We start from the raw sequence: 20686 nt of genomic DNA, 5'->3' as shown, positions 1-20686 counted from the left end.
GGTGTGTTTGCAGCTTTGTGGTACAGCCACACTGATCTGTACGTGAACCAAACTCTGGAAGAAGTGTTTTGTTTGGGTGAAAGGATTTATTTTTATTCAGAAGCTGGAGGTGTTGAGCCTGAGGAAAGAGACAATGATTTAGAGGTCTTTCTCTTGATGTCTTCAGCCTATCACTGAAATTTCCTTTGAGTGATACGTTGCAGAGGCTGCTGTGGCTGACAGCAAAACTGTAGAAGGGGAATGTACTGAGGGAGTATGGGTAGGATCATCAGCTACAGTGTGCCACTTTGCTGTGCCACACCATGGCTTGAGATTTCAGTGCTGCTGAACTTCCCTGTAGCTACGGAACAGACACCTCACCTCACCAGGGTGCCAGCACAGTCACTGCTCAGGCTTTAAGAGGGGCAGCCTCTGTCATGTACAAGGATTCTGATTTATATACAAAAATACATGTATAATACACAATGACCAGCTTTACTGCTCCCAGAGTAATAAACTATCAAGGCTTGCAGTTACTTGGCTGCATATGTTGAGGTTGGTACAGAAATTGTGTGCTTTAATGCTGCCCTGTTTCTCCACATTGGGGATTTTGGTGAGCCCCTGTCATTCAGTTGTTGTCAAGATGTGAAATCCCAGATAGGCAGCAAAGCAGGAGTAATAAAAATCTGTTTCATGGTCCAGAACTAGTTTGTAGGGTTCAGTTTCATTCGAAGCTCATCTTTGACTTGTTAAGCAAGATGTCCTCTGGTGAAATGACTTCAACAGGAAGAGCACACAGACCTTTTGTTATACAAGGAAAACACTGTTTGTAATTCTTGGTAATGTGTTCTGTGGGTAGCAGGCGTCCTCTTCTGTGCCCCCATAGAGCTGCATGTTGTTGCGTGCACTCTGATGGTAAATACTGACCTGTTGCTGCAGGAAAAGAACAAAGATGTTCCTGTAGTGGAGGGGGTGGACAGTGAGGGTGGGGGGTTGGCTGTGGCCTAATTCGAAACACCAGTTGCACTTTAGTTTTTCCTGATGTTAGTAAAATTATGCCTTAATTTAGAAAGTAAAATTAAACTAAAACCCCCACCCATAAAAATGACAATTGCTTTGTTTAGGGATTTGCTCTTGACCCAGGCAAACCAGGGCTTCACTTGGCCCCGAGGTGTAGTTACGCTAACGCTTAGCAACAGGAATTATTTTGGGCCAAGAGCAGTTGCAAATGCTAGAGAACTGTGGTTTTCCCCACACGGCAGACACAGGCCAGGCAGGAAAGCCAGGCTGCTTCACAGTTACATACGCTGTTTATGGCCCGTGGCCTGTCACATCTGCATGGGGGTCATGTTCTTTAGTTAGTACCTCCCAGAGCAGGTGAAAGTGAAGCACAAACACTGCAAGTCACAGTTGTCACACACTTGCACGCGGAGCACTGGTTTCTGAGGGGCCACCATATGTATGATGTCATAAGTCAGCAGCATTGGCAGAACTGCTGCCATGAGTGCCCCAGGCGCACATCTGTTGCTTGCATTGACCCTGGGAGGAGTGGTGGCAGGGCAGTGGTAGTAACAAGTGTGTCCAGCACTCACTGTATGAAGCCATAGCTGCACAGGAAAGGTCTGCAAAACAGCCGCAGCGGCCACAAGCGGTTTGAAGCCTATAGGAGACAGCCACCTATCTATGACCAAGGGTAGCCTCAAGGCCATGAAGAAAACTAAAATGGTGGCTGTAGACATTGGCACAGGTTACTTCCAGTGTTGCTTTGCAGGGGATGCATGGCCTTACTACACTGCTTCATCTACAGGTGGGAAGCCCATACAGGAGACTGGGAACAATCAGAAAGAAACCTTTGTTGGTTTCTTTCTGTTCGCAGCATACCTTTTTAACACTCATCAGCCCAGTAAGACATGGCATACTGGTGGATTGGAACCATGTCCGAGATACTTTGGAGTGTGTCTTCTGGAGATGAAGACTCAGCCAGAGGACCATGCTGTTCTGGTGTCAGTGCCTCCCCTGTGTTCCATCACTGACAAGGAGAGAGATGCTGAGATGATGTTTGAAGGACTGCATGTGCCTGCCGTCCACATTGCCTACCAGTACTGTTTATCCATGTACTCTTAGGGAAAAATGTCAGCTCTTGTGGTGGAAAGTGGCCATGGTGCTTTGCATGTGGTTCCATCTATGAAGGTTAGATTATACGTAGCATCACTGGGAGAGGAGATTATGCTGGCTTGGACATCACAGGTTATCTCATGAATTTACTAAATGAGTCTGGAAACGTGTTCACAGCTCAACATCATATAAAAGAGAACTGTTGTTACACTTCTCTGGATCTCACACAGGACTTGAGTTTGCCTGTACAGAAACAAGTGGATTATGAGCTGCCAAGTGGACGTGTTGTCACTGTAGGCAAGGGGAAATTCCTTGGTGGTGAAGCGCTCCTCAAACCAGCTGACAGCAGCAAGGGCTTTTGCAGCTGATGCTCACCTGTCTCAAGAACTGTGATGCTGATGTCAACAAAAAAATGATGGGAAACACCCTGCTGTGCAGGGGCAGCAGCTATGATGGACAGCTTTGCTGACCACTTCCAGATGGAACTGGCCAGGATGTGACCCAGTGACCACCTCGTCATAGCCACATCTCCTCAAAGAAAGTCTTGTCTTGACTGGTGGGTCTGTTCTGGCCTCACTCCACTCTTTCCAGGAGCTCTGGGTTTACTGGAGTGAACATGGAAGAACATGGTCCTTCCCACATTTTTAAGTGCTTGTGAGTAAGACACTGGGTGCCTTAAAAATATGTCATCAGCGTGCCTGAATCAAATCAAGAGAACCGCCCTTCACCTTTTGCTGCAATTAAGAGATTTCTGCTAGAGCTGTGTTATTTTTGTGATACAGTGTGCCTGAAATAGTTTCTTTCTTTTGTAATTTGTATTTAATGAAGCTTGACAGCAGACAGGTGAGAGAATGAGGCTTCCATACAGCCATGTTTGTTCAGGCATTGGGAAATTTCTCAAGTGAACTCTGTATTTCTGCATTAATGGCTTACTTTAATTCCTGGTAACTGCATCTGTTTGTAAGAGCTTCCACAGAGCTCAGAAGAGCAAACTCAATGCGTCTGTAAAGACAGCAGCTAAGGCAGAACGTATTTCAAGATGGCACGCATCACCAAGAAAGTAAAAGAGCATCCCAGTAGAAATCAAGGGAAAGCAGACTCTTGGCCACTGCTGAAAAGAAGCTAAGGCTCAGCAACTGCAGGAGCAGGAGGCAGGACACCCCTGTGGAGGCTCACACACACTAGGTGATGCTTCCAGCTCCACTGCTGCTCAGTCAAAGTTCACTCAGGAGGGAGAAGGGTCGCGGAAGCCAATGGAGTTCAGTGATGAATTACCATATGCATGATTTAGAAGACTGGTCTTCTGCCTGAATGGCAGATTTAAAGTGATTGTACTGTGACAGAAAATCAGAAAAACCCATATACATACATTACAGGAACTGCTGTGTTTAGGCACAGGCATGAAATCTCAGTAAGCTGGCAGTAGTTTTACCTTTTCTTGGGTCCTTTGAAGAGGGAATCTCTTTTTAGGCCATAGATCAGACTGCGTAAGACCTCAGCATTTCCTGGCATCAGGAAATTTAGCAATGTCAGGAATTAGCAGCGTCAGTGTCACATTTCAGTTGCAGGGCCAGAGCCTTCCATACCTTGGCGAAGACTGCAGACTCCATCATAACCACTTTCTTCAGGTCTGTTCAGACTATGTTCTGCTGCCATTCTGAAGACCCAGGTCCACTAAAACACTCCTACCCTGTGCAGCTTTTCATGTGTTTTGCCATCCTGGGGCTTTACTCTTGGAGTATCTCTTTCCAGTGTAGTTATGGTGCTTGACAACAGGCTTAAGCCATACCCACACCGCTCAGAATATGCAACGTAACTCAGGACAGCTGGAAATAAACCCACTCCAATGCTTCATGCAACACCAACAACTACGTATACTGCTCTGCTACAACAACCCAAAGCCAGTACAGCACATACAGTGTGAGCCCACATGGCCATCCCAACATGATGGGAGTTCCCGCATCACAACAACGAAGATCTGCAGCAGCAGGCACACGCAGCGGTGAGCACACAGCCCACTGCTGTGTCATTGGACACCTCCAACAGACAGGAAGTGCCTTGCTTGTGCTGGCATTCTTCCACAGCACCTAACTGAAATGGCTTGCACTGAACACAGCAGCTGCCAGGTCAAAATTAACTAAGGGATGGTTTCCAGTGTCCCCTGCAGAGCTTGTCCCCTTCCTCTCCTCCCAGGACTGCTGCTGTTACTTCCAGAGTCAGGTTGCAGAAGTATTCTGGGGTAAAATCAAATTCTCAGGTATGAGGTTAGATCATTTCCACCTGAAACAGTTCTGCAGCAGCACATAGCATAATCACAGTACAGCTGCTTATCTGTCAGTGCCATACAGCAGCATTAGCTGATCTTTAAACTCAAATAATTTTCTGTGACACTTGACATCCCCCCACCCCACTTTTATTCATATTTTCCTCTATGCAAGATCTTCCTGGTGCGAATGGGCACACTTCCAGGATAGTAAAAGGCTGTTGGTACTGCAGGGTTCACTCTGATCTAACAAAGTGATTCTGATGAGAATCTGCTATTACCAACACCCAGCTTCAATAGGGAAAACACAACTAACTTGTTTAGTAACTACAGCAATTTGCTGCTCATACAGTGATATCTCTAAACCAGGCTGAACAGCTTAAAATGTGACCTGCCATCACGGCAGTTACCACCCATGAGAGGGAGCGATGGCAGAGAAGATAGTCTATCCAGCACTGGTGGAGTTGCTTCGTCCAGAAGAGAGGGAACAGTGGTGGGAGATACTGGATTCAACCAGCAGCAGAGCTGCACATGCTGTTACTGCCCAGCCTCACTAACCACCTCTGCAGTGGGATATGAGTGGCTGTCCCCATTGGCATGTTGCCATACAAGTCACAGTCACAGGTGCATCAGGTGGAGGGCCCCTGAACGTGCACAGTCCTAGGAACAGTGTATCAGAAATGCCAGGACGGCAATGGTTTCTGTAAAGATGTAATGAAATAATATGAAAAGTTAAAGAGTTCAGAGTCCACTGGGGTTCCTTTGCTTCTATTTATTGGAGAAGATGCAGCTTCCATTGTAGATTTTTATTGAGTTTTGGTGGAATCAGTAATTCTGGATCTGCAAGGCAAACAAGACCAGTGTCATAACAGTGGGTAACAGCAATATGGTTTCTTTAGAAGCTGTCAACTACTTTGTTTGCTTTTCTTTACATCAAAGGACACCGAGAAGTCTGTGGCACAGCACTTCCCTTTAGTAACTGATGACCAGCCTGCACGGCAAAGTGACCCCAGCAGAACCACTTACAAAAATAAGTTTCTGGGGCAAATCAAGTCCCCCCTCTGTTAAGTGTTACCATTCAGAATGAGAAGGCAACCATAAATGGCAGGAAGCAGAACTCTGTCAGGACTGGGACATCATACACAACAGCCAGCTGGTAGTGTTAAGTATCAGTAAGAGGCATGTAGTTTTCCTCGGAGCCAGCCCTGGCAAGTGGCAATAGGCAGGTCACATCTAGATGTTTTCTCCATGCAACTCCAGTACTAGTAGGGGAAGAGGCTGTAGGACTAGTGGGGAAGAGGGAAGACAGAAGGGAGGTGTGACTAGCCCTTGCTGCACCTCTCAGTCCTAAGTTTGTATTAAGTGCAGGGACTTCAAGATGGCAAAGCACCACGACAGATGGTAGCCTGGCCTGGTCAAGAACCTGGCCTAGCTGCCAAAGCCAGACAGAAAAATTCAGTGGGTAAGTTACAAGCAGAATTATCTAACACACTCCCTAAGAAATCAGACTTCCAATTCCCTCACAACAGACAGGCAGTACACACACAGGAAGCCAGAAACACAATTCAGACCATATTGGCACAGGACTCCAGACCAAATAAAACCTTATTAAGAGGGCTGCTTACTTGCCACAGGGCAGTAGGATACAACACAAAAGCACAAAACTCCTACAACTGACCAAATGCTACAACTGTTGGCAGGTAGCAATGCTTGGGAAGCCTCAAAGCCCACTGACAGCACTGACATTTCACACCCACACCTAACTCAGAGCCTCAACTAACCTTGTACAATAGGAGTCATCATCCTTTTCTGCTGATAGGCAGCCATAATGCTGTTTGCAGTTGAATTGGGTCCCAGGACCTGTGTGAAGGAGCAATACCCATGTTACAACTTGCACAAAGCAAGGCTAAGAGCAGGGATACCTACAAAGAAAACTCTGCTGTTAGGTCTCCAAAATCAGAAGCAGCTGCCTGCAGGAGTGAAAACACTACAAACTGACCAGGAGTATGTGATCAAAGCCTGGTAATGTCTCAGAAAAGTTAGCACAGAGGCTGAAAGAGAGAACTACTTTCGGACAGCTTCTCAGGATGCAGAACCCTTACGGCAGCACCTACTTCTTCACAGTACAGTAAGTGTCATGACTCTGGACTACTTTCATTACAGTGCCAGCAACACTTGAAATTAGTCACAGCTGAGTCTGTGTGAGTCTCAGCTCCCTGTCACATAGAACAGTTTTAATCTGTCCTTAGGGTCTTGCTTATCAGTAATTAGGGAGAAGATACTAGGGACTATCTTGTGTTCACCATGAACACTCAGAAATTTGTGTTATAAACAAAGACTTTTCCTTTGGAAGGGAACTAAGTGCAGTCATGATTTCCCTGTTCTACATTAAGCTGAAGCTTAGAAGGCTGACATAACCCTTCTTTTTGAAAAAAAAAACCAAACCTCGTTACGATATGCTGGTTCAGACTAAATTGACCAGTCTGGGTAGCTTGTCACTTCACAATACCAGGTTAGACAACCACTACTCCAATACGTAAAAGCTGTGCTAACACTTCAACCATCACACTTAAAATAGAAAACAAGTGTTCCTACGTTCTACAGATTGCTTAAGATACAGCTTACAAAAAGAAGTCACCACTAGGACAAGGTAACACAAGCCTTACGAGACCTCTACATGTCCAACGTGGCTTTCAGTACAAGGCACACAGCAGGCTACACCTGTTGTACATATCTAAAGTGTACTGACTTGGTCTGGCAAGCCAGGGAAGGATCTGGACTCTTTGCTGGAGAACGCAAATTACTGCTGAATACTTGGTATTGTATAGCAAGTGTGATAGGTATTGCAGATGAACACAGACCGGGTTGACACAGCTCTGCTGCAGGTCTGGAGTCCAGATTTCTGGGATCGAGGTCTCTATCAACTGCAAAACGTCTTCCAGGGCTTGCTGCAGTGCCCCAGCTTGTTCATCGTAACCAAACAGCACAAGCTGCTTCAGAAGGATGTGTATGTCTCCTGCAGGAGGGAACAGAAGCACAAGCAATAGCAATTAAAACAGGTATGCTAAACAAACAGCTGTATTTCTCTGGTATCAGGGCACAGGAATGGGAGCAGTAAATTAGAACTGGTTCTGTCCCTACCCAGCCCCTACAGTGCCTGTGTCTAAATGTGAGATAAATCTGTCATGGCACTGACAAGGTCTCATTTCTCTGCTCCCAAACTTAAAATGTGGAGAGAAAGCATTATTACATGTTCTTCCAGGCACAGAGGCAGATCAACTAAATCAAGGTCCAACACAGATGGTCTTATGAACCAGGCAGCTTCTCTCCCCAGCACACCCATTCAGAACAAGAGGGGGCACACTGCCTCAGCTGTCCTCACAAGCTGTGGAGCGGATTAAGATCAAGTGTCCTACCCTTCACAGTCTCAACAGCACGAACATTTTCTCCCAGGACTTCCAGAAGTGCCGTATCTTCAAAAGGACTCCCCTCCTTCAAGCTGTATCTCTTGCGCTCAGCTTTGCGCCGGTTCTTTGAGGATCGTCTGAAAAGGAGGATGCTTGATTATAACGCGCACAATAGGATTAGCTCTAACAGGGTAAATCTGAAGGAACATCAATGGTGTGCATGAAATTTGTTACTCAAGTCCTTACTCTCTCCAGTGAGAGAGGATTGCATATAACTCTATGTATCTTTGTTTTCAATGCTACTCAACCAATATCCTTTGTGGTCTGAAACCCAAGTCAGTAGTTGGTCTGTTTCTCTGCTATGAAGTAGACCGCTCTATGTTCCAGCAAGGTTAAGGCACTGCTCTAAGCTCAAAGTAGGGTAAATTGTTTGGCAGTAGTCACTATCAGGCAAAGCTGAGCTCCACCTAAAACAATTTGGTGCTAGGGTCTGTGTTGCCTGTGCACAGTTTAATTTCTGCTATCTCCACAAGCTGTGCACTAATAAGGCTCAGCTCCTGCCCACTATCACAGGAAAGCAACTGCTAATCATAGGCCAGTACTAGTTGCATAACGTCCCCAAACGATAAGCACACTCTGACACTGGTATGCTGAATACTATGGTCGCATTTTCTTCTTCTTTTCATCCGGGCCACAGAAAAAGCCCTAAAAAGTCCACACTTTTCGCACAACTGTATTTTTCCACATTTCAGCTGTGGAATTCAGAAGTGATCCCACAGACTACACTGGCCTCTTAACACACCGCACCTCACATGCAGCTGACATTCTCAAGAGCACTCAAAAGCAACGCAGACGCCCGCTGGGGGAAAACATAGGTATGACATATAGTAGCAATCTCCACCCATTGAAGTGCAGAAGAACACCCCTCAAGGACAAAGAGCACAAGCCACATGCACAAGCTGTTAATGTTTGAGGAGCTCTGCCCATATTCTGTGTCAAGCTTCCTATCGCCAGCTTCTCTGGCAACATGCCCAACACCCACAGAGCCAGCTCCTGTGCAAAGTCTGTGTTCTCAGCTCCTCTGCTGGGCACTCAGTTCCTGTTGCACTAGTAGCTTCTGGCATTTTCTGCTCTCTCCCTCCTGGTAAGAGTTAGAGTAACCACAGAACGCCTGTAATTAAAGCAGCTTCAAGGCATGCACAGCTGCAAGGAGAGGCATGCCAAGTATGAGCAAGCTGCACTCCCAAATGCTGATGCCAGGGCAGCCACTACCCAATTTGGAGGCAGATACCTACGCTGATATTCTTGAATTGCTGTGTGAATATTTGCTGTTCATGTCACTGGCTGTCACAACACTGCTGGTTTCAGAAAAAAGATCCAATTCTGGGCAATTTGGCGTTTCATAATCTGCAAAACATGTTAACAGCTGTCACAGTATGGAAAAAGGTCAGTTTTCCCAAGTTTCTCTCTGGGCAATCTCTGTAGCTTGTTGGAGAAGCAGCGTGGGCAGATTCATTTACCTGCTGGCATTTCACAGCCTTAGAAGCTCTCAACCCCGCTCAGCCAGCACACAAGAAGGAACAGTAACTGCGAGAAGAATGCTCCTCTGCCCTGGTGAGGATTGTGATATTAAACAGCACAATGAGAGGGATGACAATCTCAGTGCAGCAGATCTGGACCAGGACAAAGCATTCTGCTTTCAGAAAATGTCCCTGAGCCTGTGTGAGCTGGCAGGTGAATCTGCACAAAGGACACGCTGAGCACTGTCTGACCCAGCCAAGCTGGCACTGTGGAGACAATGCTGTGTCATTTTGAAGAGCTTTCAGGTGCATTTTGATCCCATGAAAGCTGTGACACAGCTAGCACTGAAAATAAAGCTGTCTTTACAGAATAAGCAAGGTCAATCTCACATCCTAAATATGGTGTGAGGAAGGCATGAGAAGAATGCTGTTCTGCTGTTGTAGATACCACCTGAGCTAGAAGAGAGCACAGCTCCACCAGGGCAAATGGAAATCACAAACAAAAATCAGTTACTTATGCAGGAGAAAGTCATACGCATTTCAATACCAACCCTGCAGGCTCTCACAAGCCTTCTCCTTCAGCTCTCGGACCACTTGCAGACGAGTCTTATGGTGAAGAAATGCTGTTTTCTGAGAATCTAGGAAGATCATCTGACTTCTCTGAGCTGCTCAGTAAGAAAATCAGAATATGAACATTTGTGCAAAAGAACCAGAAAAGCGTATTTTTTACATAAGAAATTGGAAGGAGCACAGTCCTTCAACAAGCTCAGAAATCATCAGGTGCAAAGCACACAAAAGAACTCAAGTGGAAGGAAATTCAAACCTTGTAATACAGGAGCCCACTGAAAAAGATACACCTGGATGTGGACTGAATTAACCTGCCAGAGAAACATTTTCTAGAACAAGAGTCTGTTTCTGATACAGGAAGAACAAAAAGCTCTGTGGCCAAATCTCTTTACATTCATTAGGTCCAAATTACAGAAAAAAATCCCTCAACTCATAACGCCTACTGCCCATAGCATGAAAAGCAAAAGCAACCAATTGTAACCAACCATCCCTTCTGGACGGAAGGGATAATACAGCTATCAAATCATATTTTTCAAAAACTACTCCTGCTAGCCATTTTCTTAGCCCATAGCTTTCTGCCACATGTGCTCTGGAACACGGACTGTCCTGCTTCTTCATGGACATGCAGACACAGCCACTTTTGCAGTTTGTGACTGTGTGGTCTGAAAAAGCTCAAACAGGGCTTGACTAAGCTAAGAGTCCACGACACTGCAGGGCTTCAAGCTGCATCGAGCAGAGCCAAATGCAGTTAACTGGGCAGCATCAGTTAGGCAGAATCAAAGCATCCTTTCATACAGCTTCCAGTACTGGACAGCTGTGACTTCCTACAGACCCAGTAAAGACCTTCTTCAGCCTCTACAGCACCAAGAAGTCTCAGATTCTTGCACTGATTCACCTTCCAGAATAGCAGGTCTGAAGTTGGTCTCCAAGATATCCAGTCTACCATACTTGTGAATCTGGATCAGGGAAAGGAAACAAAGTACTGTTTAAGGATCTAACTCAGATCCTACCCCTCTGTTCATGCAGTCTAAGAAGTATTTCCACTCTGGTTCTTGTGCTTTGAAATGTCTTACCAGTCTTAAAGCCTCTTCCCAGAGAGCCCCTTCTAAGAGCTGGACAACAGCCTCCTCATAGTCCTAGAAGGAAACAGGCTAGCAGGTTAGCAATACACGTTCAGGTAGCACCTATTCAGATGCACATTTCTATGCAACAGTACCACAGTCAGGACATAGCACAGTACTATGCCAGGTACTCTGACGTGCTGACATAAAACCACCAAACAATGTTACTTCTCCCATGCTGATGGGAAATCCCTCTGGAACTTCACCTTCCTTACTTCAGCCCCATGCTCCATCTCTCCTAGACAAAAAGCTTTTTAGACCAAAGCAGAGGCAGCTTCATGAGTGGCAAAACTCAGGGACACAGCATTCACCCCCACCCTGATCACTGCATCACCCAGACCTGCTCTGCCCTCCTGAAGAGAGACCATGGCACACTGTTTTTCTGTCAGCATGTGCGTAGTCACATGTGCCCCAGGAGAACAGAGAAAACACAGATAGTGCATCTCTCTGAGAGAGGATATTACTGGGGCACAGACAGGAGGGTGACTACATTACCTGAGTGTACTGCTCCAGGAGTATGGCTGCCTCTGCATGCTTTCTCTGTTCAGCCAGTTTTCCTACAAGAAAAGGTGGAATTCAGCCTTTCAGAAGCATCTGGATTTTGTGCCACACAAAACTACAAAGTAGAAGAAAAACCCACTCACTGAAGCACTTTCTACCTGCTCACACACTTATTTAATCTGCCTGGTAAAAAGAAGGGCTGCCTTATGCCAAGAAATCAGTAACTTGCAACATCATCAGCCAGGTGCTTGTGAAATTGCTGTTGCTCATCCGTAAAGGCCAGCTGGAGAACATTCACCCCCCAGTCTAAGGCAGAAATAGTGAGAAGTCTCTTGAGTGGAGGGGGGCAGGATGTAAAAAGGAAACCTCTCTTCAAAGCTTCAGTGTATCGCAGCCTTGCTGTCTGCAAGGAGCACTTTGCCACCTGCTTGCTCTCTGTGGTATGGACAACCACTGAGTTTGTGGGATTCAGGGCTTCTAGTCTCCTTAAAGTCAGAACCAGCTTTGACAGTGGTTAGTATGTTACAATGCAATGTAAGACAGCAAGTGATACACAATATCAGAAAGAGAACGCAAAGCAATCTCATCCAAGACAGCTTGTGTCTGCTCATTTTGCTAAATCACAGTTGTGATTTAAGATGGGCACCAGAAAAAGGCAGGACATGAAGGATCTAAATTGCATTAAGTGACAGAAAAAGAAAATACTGGACTATCCACAACTCTGGAAGACTACAGTCCCAGAGGCCATATTCCCACTGCGTAAATAAGCCCTTCAAAAACTCTGCCTCTGAGTAAAGAAGAAGTCAGGATGATGCTCCATTTCTCATGCTAAAATTTATGCCAGCTCCACTATACATCTCACAAATGCAGTCTGGTATGTCCTAGTGAGCACAAATTCTGAAAACAGCTACTTTTTCCTCCTGCTGGTCCTAGCTGCTAACAGGCTTTAAGCAGAAAAAAGTAAGACACAACTCTGAATTATCCAATAGCCTTTGAAGTCTGTGACTAGGCATAGTACTTATGTTAATATCTAGAGACCTCAGTCATGTCAGACACATCGAAGAGTCTCCATTCCCTGAGGTTAACCAAGGAGACAATTTGGAATAGCAGTTCAGCAACCAGCTGCAAGGAAAAAGTGCAAGAAACAGTCAGCATGGGGCAGCCAAGGCCACAGCTAGCTTGGCAACTCCTGGGTGCCTACCAGCTCAGCTCCAACATCTCTTGGTTCCATTGAGAAACAAACGTGTTGTGCAATTGTACAAACCCTTGGGAAACATGGGATCTTTGTTCTTCCTTTAAGAAAAATGCTGCTGAAGACTGAGGTTTTCACTAAATTTTATGGAAAATCAAATGAACCAAAATAACAGCAGCCAGTTTTGCCCTGCACGCTTTGATCTCCTGAAGGCCTACCTGCCATGCTTTGTGCCAGGCTGGACACCTTATCCTTCGTGTAACCAAGCTGTGATGCCATGCACAGGGCTTGCTGCCAGCTGCCACTGTTCTGAAAAGCATCAAGTGCTTTTGCAAAGATGCCAGCACGAGCAAATATCAGTGCAGCCTGTTCATGTAGCTGCTTCTGAACCAAGTACTCCCCATATGCATCACTGATATCCTGCAAGAAAGTGACAAGAGAAACAAGAAATCAGCTGTAAAGCCAGTAGCAGTCCTCCATTAGCAAAAATTAAGTGCCCATCAACAAAAGTCTACTTCCTCCTCCCCCAAGGTACTCCAGCAAAAATGTTTCCACTTTTAACTTTGTGTCCAGCCAAGGGCTGATGATTAGCACATGGAGACATTTCACAGAGCTGAAGCAAGAGACACTGGGTGGTACCTATCTCCCCACACTAAAGGCTGGGTAAACTACATACTGCAGGAAACCAGTTCCTTCTTCCCCACTCACATGAATGGTTTTTCGTTAGACAGTTTCCCTGACCCAGCTTACTTCAGCAGTTAAATACTGGCACAAGGGACTATGCAAGTCCTGCAGCTCTCTAGGCACACAAGCTGCTGTGAATCAATACCCTGAACTTCATTACAATAGGCAAAGCCCACAATCTCTATCAAGAAGCGGCAGGTGGATTTGACTGGAAACAAAGACTCCCAATGAGCCAGTTGGGAACAGTCCTCCCCCATGGGGAGAGTCATTTCTGCTTTCACTGTGTTGCAAACAGATTGAGTTTCTGTATTTCTCCTCTTACTTCTTCATCTACTTTTTACAAAGGCTTGTGTCTTATTTACAATATCTAAATCAAATTACATTAAATGCATTCATTTACATTTTATCTCAGCCTTGAGCAAGCTAAAGTTCTTCATTAATACTGAAACCAGTAGGGGGACAGTATGTGCTAGGGAACAGCACATCTTAAAAGTGTGCCAAGCTCTCCAGCACTCTTCAGACTAGTTTAAAGCTAACAAAGTGTCCTCATACAACCTGCAAGTGCCAGACAGAAAGCTGGTATCACAAAGGTGAAGACAGGAAGAAAAGTGTTTCTGTGGTTAACAGGAGTTCTCCAGCACACCACAGGACAGTGCAGCAGAAAATGGACTCCCAGGTGTTCTGTGGGTCACAGGATCAAACGCCTAACAGCCACTCCTTTGATCACCAGACCTTGCAGGGTTAACGCTGAGAGTCATTCCAGCTATTATCTCAGAGGAGGGTCTCAGACAACGAAGGAATAGCAATGACCTGCAGAGCTTGAACACAACCAGCTGCTGTCTCATTCCCACCCTCACTCAAGGTGTTGACGACATGCAAACACACACCTGAGACTAAAAGTGTGCACACTGCAGTGTCACATGCTTACAGACCTTGTACTCCTGCGTGCTGGAGGAGTACAGCTTCAAGGCTTCACAATACTGATTCTGATCCTTCACCAAGTTCAGAAGTTCGGAGAAGTGTTCAGGACCTGCAGAAATAATTTATTTTTCATAGCAATAAAAGAGAAAGCGCAAGTCTCTCAACAGTTCCCTGCCAGTCTGGGTTCACTGGATCAAGAAGCAACTAGAGGTGCTTGTGTGGAAGAGCACACAAGCACCTATTCTGCTATTGTAAAATCAAGGTATTCTCTTCCTTGGATTTGCTCCGGTTCTGCCAGCAATATTGACTGGGGACAAGTCACCTACCCCAGGAACAAAACAAAATTTATGCTTCGCAATCACAGAGCAGTACACATCCTTGCTCCTTTCTGCCCATGCCAATGTACACTACAAAAAACACGTAACAAAAGTAAGTTAACCATCCGCTATCAGGAAGTAAGATGACCTTGTGCAATCCTTCTCTTTCTTCAGCTATTTCCCCCTAAAGGCTCTCCAAAACGGAAATGTTCCACTACAGAAATTCTCCTTAAAGATGCTGCATGTGCAGGACACCTACCACATCTGCTGAGGTGCCCAAGAGCTTTTTTGTATCTCTTCAAGTGCCTGTCTATTGTATATCGCTGATAATTGGTTTCCATTTTCCGGAGGGTATTTAAGAAGGGCAAATATTCTTTTGGGTCCTGCAAAGAATAATAAAAACTGGTTGAGCTAATCCAGTAAGATCCTTATTTGGCCCCTATCTTCACCAAGAGACAGTCCCATATTTGAAATTGTACAATAATACACTAAAAAAGCTTTTTATATTTTTTTTTAATGTAAGCCATCTCAAAGAATCAATTCTGTATATGTACTGTTGCCAGGAATAACTAACTTAAATTACCAGGATCTCACATAGACTTCAGCAGTATCTAAACACTGGTGACATTTAAAATGCAAGACTATGTATCATTACCAAATACTGTTTTCTATTAGCTATTATCATCTATAAATTTGCAGCTATAAAGCTGATCAATTTCCCCACAACAAAGGTCATAAAACCTGTTAACATTAATAGGGTGTTTTAACTGATGGACAGCAGGCTCTGCTGCAACATTAGGAAACTCTGAAGATCGTGAAGGGCATTTCCAGTCAGAGATTTCAAATTAAATCTGCTGGAAGATGCACACTATTATGGCCACCACCAATTAAACAATAACCAAAAGTGTACAGAACTGGGAATGCTAAGGCATGCAGTCACAACACTTCTGACTGCAGTCCCTCCCTTCACCAGAGCTGCTCTGCCGTGTTGCTCTAGAAGAGCTCTATTTCACCCTGAGCAGAAGTACTAATTTGCTAAAGAAATATTAATGGATGTAGAGACATGATCCCAGCATCATCCCAAGCACACACAGGACTTCTGAGCAACTGAATCCTGCCTGGGTAGAGAGCTGTGACTAATAAAACATGTGGGCTGATCTGCAGACTACAAAGAACCTTTGGGAAAGCAGAAAAATAGTTCCCTGGCTGGAACTATAAGCCAAGACCTTTTGAGACTTTTCTGCCACCATGATGACTAAGTCAAAGTCATATGTCCCCAAGGAATAATCATACAATTCATTGACATCCACAAGGAAAAGCAGGTACTTCAGTGCTTCTTCTGCACTCACAGCTTTGACATCTTGAGCAATGCTTTCTGTAACAAGATAAAGTGTACAATCAGCAGTGGAACCCTGCTCTGAGGGAGGACGTATTATCAAACACATCCTTGACACCAGATAGGGACCATCAAACTAAAGGCTTATGCAATCTTGCAAGAGGGGTTACTTTGCATTTCCTAGGCTACTTCAAGGACCAGCTCAAGCATAGTAACTTGTCACTTGTTGCATACTTAGCAAGTCAGAAATATCAGCACAGAGTAAAAGCAAAATTTGCCAGTTTAAGATATCAGGATCCAGAACGGGAACCTCCTATTCCATGCTGGGGAACCAGAGTTCTGACTGGAAAGAGAAAACAGCTCCAACTCTGGGCCATCTGCTGACATACCTAGATAAAAGGATGAGTTGAGGGCATGTACAGCAGTGTATCTTACAGCAGATATGTTGCTGCATTAACATACAGCTAGTTTCAAGCACATTTTTCTGACTCCATGAACAGCCACCTTTAAAATAGTTTTCAGGGTGAACCATGTTAACAATGAAAGCTCCTGCAAACCACCCCATTTTCAAAACTTTTGAGTTCCAGATACAAAACCTCGAAGATCATGAACCTTCTGGAGAGCAATTTCCAGTTCTGGAGGACTTTTTTTTACATGTGCTGTCAGTATTGATAAGCAGTATCTGAAGAAAAAAAACCAAAACAACAGCAAATGAAAAAGTGAGAAGGCAGAAACACTGCTCATTCCTATTTTAGCACAGTTTGTGCAAGTTCTAGCTTACATTTCATTAAAAAAAACCCCAAAACAAACAAAAAAACCCTACTCAGGTATGTCTATCTTTTTACAGAATGGCAGGAAAAATGGGAAGAGAACGGAATATACCACAAAGGTTTTCCCTACTCAACATGTCTTCCCAAACATGTCACAAGACTGGAGGTGTGTTCTCAGCAGAACGAGCTTCCTTACCATGCCAGCCAGCATAATGGAGAGAGAACACCTCTCTCTGAAAGCTCAGGTAGCTGGACACAGTTTTCCAATTGAAATTTGGCATGAAAATGGTCTTTTTATAAGATAAAAGCTTTCTAGATTATTTCCACTTTCATACATTGCACAGGTACTATTTCAAAACAGCTTTCCCAGCCAAGGGGATGCTTTGTTTTCCAAAATAGTTTGCTGAAACTGTGCAAGTTTTCAGGGTTCAGCAGCAACACACTGCTGCCCCTCCATCCACTGTTTCACATACAAGCTGCCAATGGTTTAACACTGCTTCACTAACCACTATTATTATCCTGTTTTCCCACACTTTATCCTTGTCCGCTGTTGATTCATCCAAGGCAGATGGTTAATAAAAAAGTACTAATTCACAAATATGCAGAAGATTTACAGAAGTAATTCAGTCTCAAAATGGAACAGCTGAGAACTTTCTGAAAGACCAGCTGCTCCAAAAAGACAGCATCTCCTTGAGATGACAATCTTGCCCATGTCTCTCTGTCCCCTACACCACACAGATGGCTCCTAAATTGAGTGTATTTCTTAAACTCTCGTAAGCATCCTGCACCTACTAGTTTAATTCTTGTAGTAAAAAGTTGTGCTCATTAGATGTTGTGGTTTTCAGGACAGCATCCTCAGCAGAGGAAAGGTATGGTGGTGTAAGCTTTGTGGAGCACAGGCTCACGTCAGAGGCCCTGAAGCAAAATAACTGATGTTAAGGGCAGCTTCACCTTCTGCAATGAGAAAATAAGAAGATGCTCACTTTTGAGGGTCAATGTGTTCCATGGCAACTCTCATCACATCACAAATGAGGTTTATTTTTTTCTGATCAGGATGTTGGCGTGGTTGAGCATTACTGCTACCATTCAGAGATGGGTACATAGTCTTTGTGAAATCTTCTTCTCTAAATAAAAAGAGATGCCATGAATACCAGCATGGTCCATCACACAGCCCAGCACAAAGAAAAGAACATTAAGAAACACAAATATATGCAGAAAATAACTACTCAACAATGTAGCTCATATGTCATTCAGTACTGATACACAACCTGCCACACTACTAGGAAGTTCTCCAGTGTCTTGCGTCCACCCCAACTGATTCTCAGCCAAAACAGGCATTGAAAAGAACTGGTCAGAGCAACTACTTTAGCTGTACAAATAATCAGAAGACAAAACTTTTCAAGATACAGTTGTTCTACTTAATTCATTACTGAGATGCTGAGCTCACAGCACTTCTGAAAATTAAGCCATTTGCTTTTATTTCTAGACTAAGATTTAAGGTCAGGTCAAAATTTAGAAATAAAACAGAACAGCTAAGTGATAGCTCCAGTTCCTAAACAATTACTTACCTCATCAAGCTTGGGAAGTCCTGAAGCTACCAAGGCCATAAAGCCTCTTGTCACTCAACCTTTGAGAAAGAGGTCAGGGGACCTAAATTGGGAATCTAAGCAAGTACCTTAGCCTCAAGGCTTCAGATAAGCAGTGCTGTCTTGCTACTTTATGAGGGAACAATTTCTCTGTTCACATTTATCCCTGTACAGCAAACCAGAAGACAAGTAAAAGCAGTCAGATGATGTACTAATCCCTTGCTGGAAAGGTCTAATAGGTGCCTGCACGCTGGAATTCCCAACAAGACACACTGACAGTCTCTGAAACTACTGAGCTTACTTGAGTCTTGATGACCCAACATGCCAGTTTTCTGACTCCTTGCATGCATGCTGAAGAGCTGCCAATATTTTGACAAAATAATGTACCACCACTGATTACACGTATGCTTCCATTTACAGATTATACTCACTTCAGTTCTGTGAAAAACAAGTTGATATAGTTCACAGAATCTATTTGCTTGATAAAGGTTTCTGCATTTTCCAGAAATACCTGAAATGAACAGAAAGTACTACTACTGTTATTCTGAGTAAGTACATTAAGGACAAGAACTAATTCAAAGACCTTCTCTGAATGTACAAGATGAAGAGATGCTAAATATGATCTGCGTGCAGAGGATGCAGCACTGCAGAGCAGCCACCTCTGCTCAAAGCAGAACCGACAGCACCACCTACTCTTTTAAGCCCACTGTCCAATTTCAATGGATTCCAGGCTAGGTGGATATGGAAAATAACGCAACAAAAGTGGGCATACTTGCCTTGGGGTTGTGGTCATAGAGAAGATTGAGGTTGATTCGCAGCTTCCTCATACATTGAAAAGCTTCCTTGAACATAAGCCTGGAGGAATGAATCAAGTGGGACAGTTTACATAGTGATAGGTACAGTATTTGCAAACAAAGGCAACCGACTACAGGTAAGCACAGACCCCCTGGGAAGGGAATATCCTAGGCACTAAACTGTATAGATTGCCTTTCAGAAAAAATGTGCAAGCTCAGTCTTGTTCATTGCCAGCCTCTGCTGTGGGACAGTCCAGCATACCAGGTTGAGGAAGCAATACAGGCCATGCATTATTTTCTTCTCTTAAAACAGAGAACTAAATTTTAATCTAATGGACCAACTTGTGTTGCAGAAAACTTTAATGTAAATCGATTGAACAAATGAAATACAAAAACCAGCAAGCTTCAAGTGATTGAGATGTCTGGAAAATGGAGCAATTGAAGATTTCTCCCACCCACACAGTCTCAGCACACATAAACCCTTCAGCGGTGAAGTGAGGGGCAGCTTGGACTGCTGAAAGCTGGGCTTCTAGCTGGTAGCCCCAGAAACAGTTTCATTCACACTAACAAATTCCTTTGAGTTTAGCCTCCCCTTGTTCTCCAGCACAAAAGAACTAGCCCAGCCAGCCTCCAACAGCTCAGACTGAGGGAGGGAAGACCAGAATACACCAGCGACATTTACCTGTCTAGCCACTTCCGAATCTGGGCAAGAACCAGAGCTCGGTGGTGAATAGTCTCCAGATTTCCTCTTGGCATCTATAATGCAAGATTCACACAATTTTTTATTTGTAGTTACTCTGCCTACACTGAAGGCAAAATGAGGACTGGCCCATTTTCTAGGCCTGTCTGCTACTTGCACGTGCATGAGCCTATTTGCTCACTTCAAAGGACGTGCAATTTCAGCAACTGCGGAAAAATATCCAGAAATTCTCTCAGCTCAAAACCATTCCTTTCTCAGGAGGCTGGACTCCACTCAACCAGCAAGACCCAGAGCAATCTGATCAAGCTTTCAGAGCCCTGCTTTGAGGAAGATGTTGGGCTGCACACCTCCAGGAGGTGCCTTTCAAATGACAGCCTCCTCCATTCTGTGAATCTCTGTTGGTTCAGAAGAGGGAGCTCAGCACTTCACAAAAGCTTAGCTTTTACGCCAAGGCTAATGGAAGGCTGGTAGCAAATACAGCAAGTAGTAAGAGGTGAGTCTGAGATTCACTGTGAGAGGCCACAATATGTAGCACTATGCTACCTCAGCCATTAGGAATCTGAACAGCCCTTCCCTCTGTACACACCCAGCTGCCTGCGCTGAACCAACTCCCACAGGCACGCTCAAAATCCCTCCGCATCCACCCAGGCAGCTGGAGATTTGTGAGGTGCTGTGCTGCAGCAGTACAGGGAAGCAGCTTTGCAGCAGTACACACATTGCTTGCAGGTTGGCCAGCTGCCCACCAAGATGGCCCCCCTACATCCCCTGACAGCAGACACTGACCTGCAGTATGACCTTTGTGTCCTGGGGCACAACGGTGACGATACGCGAACCTCGCTCCACCTTGCACAGGGTCTCACTGTTGGGTGCAGCACTGCTCAGACCGGCCTGAAGGGCTGAAGACAGCATATTT

The 20686-nt window shown here is 44.8% G+C and overlaps 1 protein-coding gene across 1 annotated transcript in view; it reads right to left on the bottom strand.

Moving 5' to 3' along the window:
• Nucleotides 1-4485: 4485 nt before the first annotated feature.
• Nucleotides 4486-20686, bottom strand: part of ELP1 (elongator acetyltransferase complex subunit 1) — a 31829-nt gene continuing 15628 nt past the window's right edge. The window contains exons 18-36 of the mRNA XM_013297083.3: nt 20557-20669; nt 19756-19829; nt 19056-19134; nt 18711-18790; nt 17677-17817; nt 16520-16605; nt 15814-15962; nt 14847-14970; nt 14282-14379; nt 12884-13085; nt 11468-11529; nt 10925-10987; nt 10747-10807; nt 9836-9949; nt 9060-9171; nt 7774-7901; nt 7219-7373; nt 6139-6217; nt 4486-5197 (exon numbers count right to left, since the gene is read on the bottom strand). Coding sequence (XP_013152537.3) covers nt 5130-5197; nt 6139-6217; nt 7219-7373; nt 7774-7901; nt 9060-9171; nt 9836-9949; nt 10747-10807; nt 10925-10987; nt 11468-11529; nt 12884-13085; nt 14282-14379; nt 14847-14970; nt 15814-15962; nt 16520-16605; nt 17677-17817; nt 18711-18790; nt 19056-19134; nt 19756-19829; nt 20557-20669 — 1988 coding nt within the window. The 3' untranslated portion in view covers nt 4486-5129. The remainder of the gene's footprint in view (nt 5198-6138; nt 6218-7218; nt 7374-7773; nt 7902-9059; nt 9172-9835; nt 9950-10746; nt 10808-10924; nt 10988-11467; nt 11530-12883; nt 13086-14281; nt 14380-14846; nt 14971-15813; nt 15963-16519; nt 16606-17676; nt 17818-18710; nt 18791-19055; nt 19135-19755; nt 19830-20556; nt 20670-20686) is intronic.

Source organism: Falco peregrinus, chromosome Z (assembly GCF_023634155.1).
Source record: "Falco peregrinus isolate bFalPer1 chromosome Z, bFalPer1.pri, whole genome shotgun sequence".
NCBI lineage: Eukaryota > Metazoa > Chordata > Aves > Falconiformes > Falconidae > Falco > Falco peregrinus.
The sequence above is the reverse complement of the archived record's forward strand: the minus strand, read 5'-3'. Positions and strand labels throughout refer to the sequence as shown.